This window comes from Mycetomoellerius zeteki, unplaced genomic scaffold (assembly GCF_001594055.1).
Source record: "Mycetomoellerius zeteki isolate Tzet28-1 unplaced genomic scaffold, Tzet1.0 scaffold58, whole genome shotgun sequence".
NCBI lineage: Eukaryota > Metazoa > Arthropoda > Insecta > Hymenoptera > Formicidae > Mycetomoellerius > Mycetomoellerius zeteki.
The window spans coordinates 646,971-659,879 of record NW_017257588.1 but is presented as its reverse complement, the minus strand read 5'-3'; the positions used below and the strand labels follow the sequence as shown (position 1 = coordinate 659,879).

At 33.3% G+C, this 12,909-nt stretch overlaps 1 protein-coding gene across 3 annotated transcripts in view; it reads right to left on the bottom strand.

Annotated features, from left to right (window-relative positions):
* Nucleotides 1-12,909, bottom strand: part of LOC108728164 (uncharacterized) — a 273,603-nt gene that overhangs the window by 63,473 nt on the left and 197,221 nt on the right. For all 3 annotated transcript variants that reach the window (XM_018456583.1, XM_018456584.1, XM_018456582.1), the window contains one exon: nt 9,238-9,403. In XM_018456583.1, the coding sequence (XP_018312085.1) occupies nt 9,238-9,403 (166 nt within the window). The remainder of the gene's footprint in view (nt 1-9,237; nt 9,404-12,909) is intronic.

The following is a 12,909-nucleotide window of genomic DNA, read 5'->3' as shown; positions in this document are numbered from 1 at the left end:
TACAACAATATCGAAGAAGAAGAAGTCATTACAATTTTGTTGTTAGATTGGATAACCTGTTGAATGCATTTGAAATGCAGTGTTTTGTTTACGCAAAGAATATGCTCTCAGATACGGAAATTGTTGACAATTGCATTAAGATAGTCAGCATTGATAAGAGTATTGAGAATAACGTTTTAACTGTATGTACATGTATAACGCACAGGAATAACATGAAATTCTCTAACCTGTTTTTCTATAAACGTTGTGTGATTTCCTTCGTATACGATTACCTTAGAACATTTTCGATATGTAAATTTTATGTGCAAGTGATCGAGATCGAGCGCTAAATTATGCCTTCAATGGTCATTAGGAGATCTAATCTGCCATGTTAAAAGCTAGAAAAAGCTTTTAAAAATTGTATTCATTATACAAGGTGGTCTACTTGAATTGAAAACCTTGAATATTTTACTTATTTTTAATGATATGAAGAAATATGTTTCAGATGAAAGTGGAATTGTTTCAAAAAGGACGTATGTTTAAGAGTGACTTATTTCTTTGTATTTAAAACAAATCATATAATTCCATTAAAAAAAGTGAAGGTGACTTTTATATATTTTTAGCGCGTCCACTTAAAAAAAAACAACGTGATCAAAATACGTATATACTTACTATATAAAATCTTATATTTTTACTAATCTTTATACTAATATATAAAAATCACCTTTATATACAGGATGTCCCGCAATTTTTTGTCAAGCGCTTTTGTACATTAACTAAGTACGTTAGTTAAGAGTTCTAGGGTTCTAACGTTCTAGGGTTAAAAGCGTCGATGGAAAAAAATTTCCAAAACCCAGACATTTGCTGATAAGGAGAAGTCGGTCTTGGTATCGACTAAAACCGGTTATTTGCAAATTGTGGTCTAAAAAGACGAGTGAAAAGAAAAAAAGAGGAAAAGATAGAGAAAAGAAAGCAGAAGCAGAAAAATGATGCGAGCCGAGGAAGGGAGAGGAAAAAAAATCGCTGCCTCAGGATTCTCGCGATGTAGTTGGAATAATTTCAACGTTTGCATGGATGAGGGTGCTCTACTGCCGCGCCGTCGTGTTCAACTCCTTCCTTTTCCAGCCTCTTCCTCGTCCTGGGATCTTTTTTCCGCGGTGTGAATTCGGCATACCACATAGCGGCTGCGACTGTCGTCCCTTAGCGTGCTAGTGCGCAAGTTAAGTCTGAATAATGAATCCGTACGATGGGTGAGGGCGACGCGCCTCGTAGATTCCGCGTCGCAGCGAATCCTTTAGGGCTGATCTTCTACGAGATGTTCTTGCAAGTTGCTTGGTCGTTACCTGAATACTAGTAAACTCTCTTCTATCGCGGAAAGGGGATTCAAATGAACATCCAGTGCGGAACATATGTGTTTCCAAGAGAAAGATAGAGGGTGAGAAAGAAAGACTGAATGTGAGCGTGAGTCGAAAAACGTACAGAAAGAATATTTTATAACTAGTAAAAATTTATTTTATCTCCGTATTGAAGATATCCTTATGTTTAACGCGACAATCTGTGACAACCATATACTTTTACTATAAAAAGAATTATGGGAAGTGTTACACCGAGAGAAAAATTTATTAATTCTTAATACACATATTTTTCCAATAGTACTAATTAAACATTCACTTTAGAGAGAGAGAGAGAGAGAGAGAGAGAGAGAGAGAGAGAGATAGTGAAATCAAATTAATGATTCTTGTACCAAACAAATATATGTTTATAACTAAATAATTATTATTATTCAAACAGTATTTAGTAAATATTTAGTACTATTTAAACAAATACTTATTAAAATTTAATTTTAATTTAACTTTTTTTCAGTGTAATTAATTGCGTCCAGAATTTTTGAAATTACGTCCAGATTTGAAAGTTTCCATCATCTTTAGACATTAAATCATAAATTTAATGATAATTCGACATACTTTTAAACCAATATACAGTTGAGTTTATTACATTTCTCAGCATCACATTTATATATTATATTTCTACATATAAATTATCTTATCTTGTTTACCGTTAAAGATATTCACAAAATCAGTTTGTTTAAATAAAAATAAATGTTTATAAATGTATTAAATAAATTAAAGAGAAATAACATCATAGTAACAAAATCGTTTTATTGTTAGCGTATTAAATAGAATTTTCTTTCAAAGAAACTTTTAATACGTATAGTTATTTTTACAACGGACGATATTTTGCATTGCTTGAATGATTCAAAAGATATCTGAAGTAATAAGAGGGAAATGAGAGTTTATAAAACTGGTGTAGACTATGCATCCCTCTAATTTAGACTACGAAGTGGGTAATGTGATTGAAACAACGCAACCGTGCGAGATAATACGATTAATTATAATGAGATTGAATAATGGATATGAATAGCGAGAGTGAGATAACCCGTACATTTGGCAACCACAAATCCTTTGAGGCTGATCCCTGGATGTTCCTGCAAGTTGGTTGGTCGTTACCTACACGGTGGTTTACCTCCTACGGCATATGGAGCGGCTTATTTAGACGTTAGTGGATTCTTGGTCATCATAACTCATGGAATAATAAACCCGTAACGTCATAAAATAATGTATGTGATACGAGATATAAATAATCGTAGTATAACTGCGTGACTTAACGAACAACTGCGCGACGTTGCTGCACTACGAAATGGAAAATCCTTGCGATTTAGTCTCGCTAAATCGCCAATCTTTTATCATAATACATATTCGCTGAAACCGTCACACAACGGCGACAAAATTAATCAAAAGTATCTGATTCAATATGTCTACCGTTCTCTCCAAAAGATCTCTCTGCGAAATTAATACTGTATGTTGCGAATTAGAGAGTTTCACGATATGCACGAGTAAATATACGAGGGAAAAACAGGCGGTTTGTAATTAACGTTAGTCGATATCGCGATATCTTCTTTTCTTTTTTTTTAACGTGGCACATTTCGCCAGAGAAATTATGCGATGAAAGAATTGCGAAAAATGAAACTCAGTTACGAATAATTATAGAACAGCGTATATTTTCGGTTGCAAACACGCCTGGCGGATCTTCCGTTGTCTCTCTCGGGTGCTCGCGAATAAGCCTCTCTCGTGACGACGCCCATGTAATTTTGCGTGCATGTAAAATCCAGGGAAAATACCTGGGAAAGCGGCCCGGTAATTAAACTACTGTACCGTGTTTGCACACGCCACAAAGAATATACGACGGCTATAATGGTATCGTATAAGCTGCGTGACGCGCGACTCTTTTCATCAGTCGATATATTTCCTCCGCAATAGCGGCTGAGCTGTAGGATATCTAAAAAAATATGATGTAATAACGAGAAATTATTCGGCTTTATCACGCTAAAAAACTTGTTTCATGAATAATCTTTTTTCCCCAGTTACATTTTATTACATCTCAACATACCAATTTCTACAAAGTTGATCGTTATATTTTATACATTTATTTCTTTTATTCATTTTTTATGATTATAGATATTTTTATTCATTTATAAAATTGATACAATAAAAAGATAGGTATTATAAAGAGAATATTGAAGTTATCGTTGAAAATTTAATAATGTCGTTCTCCAAACAGGATCAAAATATTTTTCAGTAAATGGTTGGAATACTTAATCTTCTAAAGGCGGCATTATCTTGTTGTTAAAACATTATTTTATTCTAAAATATTTTGTAAATGAAGAGAATCTAACGATACACACAGTGATATATATATATATAATATATATATATATATCGATATATAACTGCCTTTTTGGCAATTAGAAGAATATATTTCAATGTTCAATGGTATTTCATTTCTTTGGTATTTAAGAATAACTAATCAGTGTAAATCCCGAATTTACTCAGAATTTATTTTGAAATTAATTTTAAAGTAAATGTACAACTTTGCCTCTAGAGGGTCAAGAATTTAAACAAATCTCGAATCTAATTGTCTTCGATTTAACGGTTCACCAATCATTTTAGAAACCCGATCGATATTCTTGAATAAATTGCAAGTAGAACGAAGCAGTCAAGTATACCGATGAGAAAATGTAATCTGAATGCAACGCAGCTTTTTTTTACTGTTGTCAATTCTACGTCGGCCTGTAAGATCGTAACGTATGTCACGAACTGCTTTATCCGACAGAGATGATGCGATGTACCGGATTAGTGATTGACAGTAAGTGGTCCGTGAACTGCGCAGGTTTGTTTTTCAAAATAGGTGCACCGCAACTTGTTGAAAAATACGGTTTATTATTACCGCAAGAGCAAATGCAGCAACCACAAAAAGCGATTTTCCGCGGGAATTCAACAAAGTTTTCTCCTACATGATTACACGAATAAGCGGATCGCTATTAAAAATGTTTTGAAGAGAACAAAACAAGCTCTCTGTGGCGCTGTCCCCCCCAAGCATATTTTTTTTCTTATTCGCACATCGATTTCTTCATGCATGGATTTTGTGAATAATTTGTAAAAATATATATAATATTATAGGTACATATAATATTATATCCTGAAAAAATACATATATTAAATATATTATATTAAACATATTTAATATGTATTAAATATATATGTATTAATTATATAAAGAACACGTACATTGTTCACAGAAATTAAATTTTTTTCGCAAATTTTTTTTTCTTTGAATATTCCGCTCGTAAAAGCATCCAAGCGTTGAGAATGAAATTGGCATCCAAGAAAGAAAATCTAGGTGTCTCTGCACGATTATCCGACCATCTATTTCAATATTACTACCCGCCGTAGCATTCACAAATAAAGCGGGCGAGAATGCCAGTGGAAGAGGTCTGAAATACGACCGTCTTTAGAGAACGGAAATGTTCGGTGTACTCGCGACTGCGAGACTCTGTGTGAAATGGCTTTCTAGCGGCCACCAGCGTAAAAGCCAACCAGTCCAGCTTTGGAGAACAACTGCAGCCGCCGCGAAAAAGCAAATGCAGCTGCAGTACGCAGTTCTCCCTACTACGAACATGTCATAGCTATTTCTTCTCTCTCTTCCGCTTCCTTTATCGCCTTTTCACATCTAGTAAAAATTTCTCTAACCAAATCCGACTGGTTTACCAGGAAACCGCTTATTAATATTGCAAGTAAACTATGCCTAATCGCAAATAAAGCATTTAATTATACTAGTTTACAATAAATGATTTTCTATAATTATTTTGAATAAACAAAGTATTTTTAATAGATTTCTGGATGCTAAAAATAATGCTACAAACCAAATTTTATCAGCACGTCAAGTTTCCAAAACAATAGAGGTTTAATGTGTCAAAAATTGCTTTTTTTTATATTTGACTTTTTTTGTAAAAATGGTTAATGTTACCATAAATTTCGAATTAATTCAGAAATTATCTTAGAATCTTCACACTATGACTATAAAAAGATATTAAAATAAAAAGAATGTATTTTATAAGAAATGACCTATACATTTACGACTTTTAATCAGCATTTTAAGATAATATTAATTTATTTATAAAATTATTGCAAAAAAGTCATTTCTGCCACATTAAATCTCATTTATATCGGAAATCTAATATGTTAGTGAAATTTGGTTTGTAACATCGTTTTCAGCATCTAAAAGTCTATAAGAAATACTTGGGTTCAAAGTAATTTTTAATTTTTTACTATAAACTAGTGTTATCTATTAACCTAATTTTGCGATAAACTTCTGTAATGAATCATGAATTATTAGGACACAATACGTACTATTAACCTAGAATCGATTTAACCTGAGAAAAAAATGTAAATTGTTGTAAAATTTGCTGTGATATAATTTAACATACTTTCTTTCTTCATGTAATAACTATTCTTTACCAACCTTTAAATATGCAATTCCATTGAAAATCCATAATAAAAAATGTTATATTAATTAAAAGCTTTATTTTTTTAAAATACTATCATTATAAACCTTAACATGCTTATTCCGTTCAATATTTGTTTTTTGCTGATTTTTTTCACAAAAATTGTGATTTCCATATCCATAATGTTTTAAATACTAATAAATCGAAAAGCAATAATATATAATATGTTATTAATAACAGTAATTTTATAATAATTGAGATGTAATAATACCCTATCGTTTACGTAAAAAAAAAATCAGATGACTGCTTCTGGATTAAGAATATAACAAACAAAACGAATTTGTTATTTTCGACGAATGGCTGACGAAGCGCGAATTCAAAAAAATTACAACGTGACACATTTAACAGAATCCCGCTTGACATCGTAGAGTAAGTAATTCGAGACATACAATGGCAGTATTCTCCATACATGGGTGTATTCTTATTGCTCAGAGGGATGATTCAGACGGGGATAAACGCGGTGGAAGAACGAGAGAGACGGTTGTTGACACAGTCGACAAAATGAGACGCGAGATGCATTATCAAGCATCGAGATACGCGCTCGTACCCCTTCCATATACGCAGCCTTCGTTCGAGCACGCACAAATGGGTTCTTACCCTCGGTAAAGTGCAAAGCGAATGCATATTGACTCGCAACGTTTCTGCAGACCGGATTTCGCATGAGGCGCTCACATGTACGCTACAGAATCGAGCACCGCAACGGAAACGAGTTTCTCTTATTTGTCGCTATGTCGTTAAGATGCATATATGCGTTAATTGTCGCTGCAGATTCCCTTGGGCGTTTAAGCGAATCTCAGGGAACGATAATCAACTGTTAAGTGCAGATAGTCAATAAGTCACCTATAATTTTATTTGTAAGTAATTGTTGTATTTGGATTTCAGAGCTAGCTGAGAGATATTCGATCGCTACGAAACGAAGTTGCTACATAATAGTAATATGATAATGTAGTCATTGTACAATAGTACATATTTCATTTCTAATTAAGTTCTCTTTAACTCTTGGATGGGCATTTTTAAAAAGAATTTTTTAAAAGTTCGCAGGCTTTAATTTTTCCAAAAGCTATGAATAAATCTTATTTCTTCACGCAAATAATTTTTAGGAAAACTTTAAAATTCTTTTTTGACAATATTTAACTTAAAATAATCGAAATTTCTTGCTATTTAAATTTTTAGAAAATGTATTAGGAAGTCATAGAAAGAATTAAGGAAATGTGACCTTTTCAATGCAAGATTATTAAATCAAGATTAATTGATTTCTGTTTGAGAAACGAAAAATGGAAGTGATTTGCTCAAAAACAGCTATATAAGGATTCTTCGGTAAAGTGGAAAATGATTTATATGCATGCAAGGTTAACGTGGCGTAAAGAGAGTTCCGCGCTTGTTATGCAAGCTGAGCTACGTTAAGAGCGGGTTTTATTAAAAATACCCGAGCTAAAGATAGCAAAGGGGTTGGAGATTTTTCTTTTTTCCCTTTCCTTTCTCCGGTTGCTCTTTCATTTCTGTCCGGAAACGCGTTAATCCGAACCGGTGATGATGGTAAATGAAAGAAGAAACACTCGACGAAGCTTTGAAATCAACATAAAGATATACAATCGACATAATACAGAGAGTAGAGAAGACCGACTAATTCCATTTATAATGATATCGATTATTTACATTGTTAATAATATAAATATTATACATCATTTTTATGCTACATACATTAATTCGAAAATAAACTTCAATTCTGCGAATTTAGTCAAATAAAATTTTAATAATAATAGATCAAACATTAAAAATCAGAATAAAATTATTAATTGATATATTTTAAATTTTAATACAGCTATTTTTTAAATAAAAATAAAAGTGCATGAAATAAAAATGAAAATGAATTAATATTATAGAAAAATGAAGATATTTTTAAACAAAGACGATTATCAAGGCTACAGAAAAAAGTCAGTGCGTTTATCAGTGCGCGAATTAAGAAGTTATTTTTACCTAATAAAAAATCTTTAATAAATACATAAATATATACAAAACGTACGTTTCGACTCAAATTCAAGTCATCCTCAGCGTAAATCTTACATGTGTAAAACGCAAACCGTCTTGAAAACTAATTAAATTTCGCGTACTACAACGTCGCATTGTTACATAAAATGTTATTTGTTCTGATCACAATTATAGGAAGAAAGAGACCCATCCTTAGCACACTCAACTAGCTCCTCTTTTCGAGCTAAGCTCGATGAAAAGGATTGTGTGTATCTTAACTCCAATTATTGACAAGCAACTAATAAACCTGTGCATTGTTCCACACGTTAAAATATCTCAGAATTGTCACAAGTGAAAAATTGAATTTATCGTCAAACGTCGAATAGATAACGGTCAATCTTAAAATCAAGATATTTTCAATTAAATTACTACCTGTAGATACACTGAGAAAAAAATGCTGTTGATTCAATTAAAATCTATATTACGGGCTGTCACTAACATAAGTAATTAATTCATATATATTTTTATTGACATAAAGGCCTTGATTATTGAAATAATAATTTATGTCTTTATGTCAATAAAAATATACATAAATTAATCACTTATGCTAGTGACAGCCCGTAATATAGATTTTAATTGAATCAACAGCATTTTTTTCTCAGTGTAGCTTTTAAATTTTAAGCCGAAATTGTTTCGATTAAAATTGGTCAACCCGTACATTTCACCCCTTCTTTTCTTATGCTTTTCGTCCATTTATCCGAGAATTGTATCATATGTCCACTTTTTCTTCGCGCGCTCTGACATCGTTGCTATTACGAAGTGTCTCAGTGCCGGCGGGAAAGTGAGCCGCCAAAAAACCACGTGATGGCTCTTCGCTCGGCTTGCCTGAGGTTTTTAATTTGTCGTGCAACAGCCTAGCGTACAGCACCGGCCTGTGAAATTCGAGTAGTTTTTCACAGAACGTAGGTCGTGAAAGAAGCGGACATATGCTGCAGATACGCGAAAGAAATCTCAAAATGAGCACTATACCGCGCGTGTGTCGCGTACGAAAGAAAATCATCGCTTCCCTCGAGTGCTCGCTTAAAGGATTTTCTCAGTCTATTTTTCTCGTATATATACGAGAATACTATTCATTTCCTCATATATGTAATTAAACATCACGTGTACACAGCATTTTTGTATACCGTTTTTATATAATGAGCAGCAATTAAGTGCAACATTGGTAAAATTAAATAAATAATAAACTGCATATTTTATACGCATTACCGAAAGGATATATTTCTGGATGCTTGTTGGAGACTTATAGGAAACTTATAGTATAACTAGCTGTAGGGGCGTTTCCTTGTGTGGTTTGGAAGTCTGATATTGTCGGACAGTCGAGCACTTACTTGTACGGAAGAAGCACCGCCGTGAAGTTGATGGCAATGGAGATCCGCGGACCAGAAGTGATCAGGTACCGGCAGCGGATGTTTGGTGGATACAGCCCAGGATATCCGGGACTGGCTAAAACGCATCCGTCGTGGCAGTCCGTATCCTCGTACACCGAGTCGCATTCTGTAAACAAGAAGAAAGGTACATCAGTAACTTGAAACTCTTGTTTGCTTTCTCTCTCTACCAATTCTACGCACAATATATGTATACATATATGTATATCCTTATCTCTTCAATAATTCAAAAAAATACATGAAAGAGATTTCATCATGTATTCCTCCAATTATCGAAAATATCATTGAATAAAAACATCACAAAATAAATGTATTTCATAAAATCAATTTTTAATATTAATTAGAGGTATTTTAAAATTAATTCTCTTATATATTAAAATACAGAATATATATATAAAAATATTTTGCTTATGCTGCTGGTGAAATGTTCTCTGCAAGCTCATTAAGGTGCAGGTAATCGTTAAACGTTATCAATTAAAGCGACAGCACACCTCAATTTCCGGCCGTCCGACGGACGAACTTCGTCGAGCGCGAATGATTTGTCAAAAGAGCGAAAATAATTGATACGTCTGGCGGTTCCGTAAAAAATTCGAAAAGTGGAAAATGGACGAACGCGTCAACGACAACACGCGCAGGCCAATTAGAACGAGCTAACGAGATATCTCGTATCCGACTTGCATGATTTTCAATTAATATTTTTACGACTCGGCTCGAAATATTGGCAACTATACTGAAATATTGCCCATATGTTATAGATTATTATTCACTATATGACAATACCAAATGCAATATCAATTTAGTTATAGCCCACGAGTTTGCAGTATGTAAATAACTTGCATTTCCATTTCGGTGATAATTACTACATGTGCGACATAATATAAATTAAATTAATGCTTAACAAATACAGTAACGCTAAGTAAAAGAAGAATTGACGATTTGAAATGTAAATTTAATAATGCGAATCCTTAAAAGCATCAAACACGATGACAATATGAGTTTAACCGAATTTACTTTTAGAGATATTTTTAATAGATCAAATATATCTCATATAAACATTATAATAATAAATTAAACGCAACTTCGACATTTAATATTGATGATTTATACAGTTCATCATAAGTTGTCATATCCATCATTAGTTAATATTCACATTATACGAAAGTATTGAAGTTCAAAGCTTTTCGAATAGGTAAATCAATGCGTCCATGCCGATTGTTGTAATATTCAAATGGTGATTGACAAACCGTTACGCGTCCAATTATTCCACTTTCATAACGTATGCAAACACGTGATTTCCATAAACGCATAATAGACTCGTATTCATTACTGTCAGCTGCACGTGAATACGAAAAAGGCATTAATATCACTTTAATATCACAGCGACACATGAGGTTAGTTTAATGGTACAATTTTTTTATATTTTTACTGTTAAACAAGACCACAAAGGGTTTTGACGTGTTGTTGCGTCCAACGATTTCTATTTGCATCTCTGCGCCATCTGCGTGTATTAAGGTATAGTTTCACCGTCATTTCTCTTTCAACAACAAAAAAAGAGAAGAAACGACGCGCAGCTTGATTTTCTACCGACCTCTTCTTTGCTTAGCTTTATAGTTCCGGCGTATGCAATTGTCATAATGGGCGGATCCATTAGACGTGGTACGCGTCCACCTTCGGGCACACGGTTTTTTTCAATTTATATAATGCCCTTTGCATCTCCATCGCTTCGATCCCCGTGTGCAAACCATTTCTTTCTCTCTCCCTCTCTCTTTCTACCATAAACGGTCCCGCCTTTTTCGCTTTTTTACCTTAAAGCATGGAATTTTCTTCGTCCTTCATTGCTTCGTGTCCTCGAGGAGTTCCTCGTCTAAAAATGTGCCTTTTTTGCACCGCCGATTGAACCGCTTACGATCGATTAAACAGACCGTCGACGAAAAAGCGCAACGACGCTGCACAAGTCGCTAATTATTTGATAACAAGCGCGAGGAAGTTAGTACTAATTTCTTAGATACGGTGTGATCAATCGGATGATAATTGAACGATATAGTTAATGGGCATCAATTGTTTGGCTTTTAAAAAACTCTCGAGCTCGTTAATTGTACGTGTAATTGAAAGAGTATCGAGTTTTATTAACCAAGCGTTAGTTTGCTCGGAAAGTTGCCTCGTTAGCGCGGACACGGCTCAAACAGATACACCGGTAACTGCGCTAATGACATCAAAAGAAAAGTTTCACGACATTCACTCTACTGCATGATATAAATATAACTATGATAACCCGTAGGTATTATTCGTTGACCTCATATTTCTTGTATAACAGCGAATATTAACAAAAGAAGATGTTTCACACAATTTATCAGGCAGAAAAAGTAAAGTTTAATGTAAAGGCGACTTAAAAAATAGCACTATTTATCCAATAAACACTAATTAATAGTTGCATAACTTAATTATAATTTCCCACTCAACAATTGTATCCCACTCAATAATTGTAACATAATACGTGTGACACGTCACGTTATATTGTTAATTATAATTCCCCATTCAATAATCTAACTATTACATATCGCATGTAGTATATTACAATTATATTCTTGAGTGGGAAATTGTATCTATAAATAGCGAATTCGATTGAATACACTCAGTGTGCACTGGTGCACATTAAAGCCGTCGTGCACAAATTAACATAAAAATGTGTAATGTTTAATATAAAAATAGATTAAATCAGGAAATTCTCAATAAATATAGAAACCAACCCAGGTCACAAATTAAAACGAGCTATATTAGATGTACAGTGTGATAATATTTTATTCGAATCCAAATATAAATTTCATGGAACGTTTTGACTTCACTTATAAGAAGAGGCTACGCTCTGCTCTTCACCGATTTTGATCAAACTTGCAGCGATGTTAAAGGAGCCTGTATCAAATGAACACCTGTAAAGTCGTTCTCGATAATAGGTCTTAGAAGTCGAGTAATGAGTATTTAAAAATATACCAAAAATATGGAAACAGTCTAATATTTCGGAAAATATGCATTTTTGAGAAAAATGTCTTAGACAAAAGTGGTAGGGTTTAATAAGATGTATTTATTGATTTTATTAATTTGACCTTGGATAGCATTGTCAACTTTGACTTGACCTTGACGTGAAGAGCAGAGCGTAGCCTCTCCTTGTTCTCATCAGCCATGAATATAAATTATTTGAATCATTACAATAACCCCATACAAATAAAACATTAACGCATAATAAAATTGACGCTCGAAGATCTCATGTCATGAAGAAACTTCGTACAAGTGAAATCCTCAATATATTTTATCGTGCTGTTAAGACTTTTGAGTAGTTGCTATGATCATATTGGATCGTGATATCATAAGCGAGAAATGACACGTTGAAGTTTCTTTTATTTGTAAATAAAGAGAGAATTTCGATAAAACAAAATAATGAAATCGCTTTAAAACACTTGTAAAAGTAGAAGAAAGCTATCTTTATCTTTCCTAACAATCAGTAAATAGTCGTAAAGATACATAAAGTGAAAAAAAGGTTCTGCATGAGCATTAAGTAAACGTTAGTAAATGAACTTCACTTGCCTTTTATGACTATTTACCGACTGTGAGGAGGGAAAG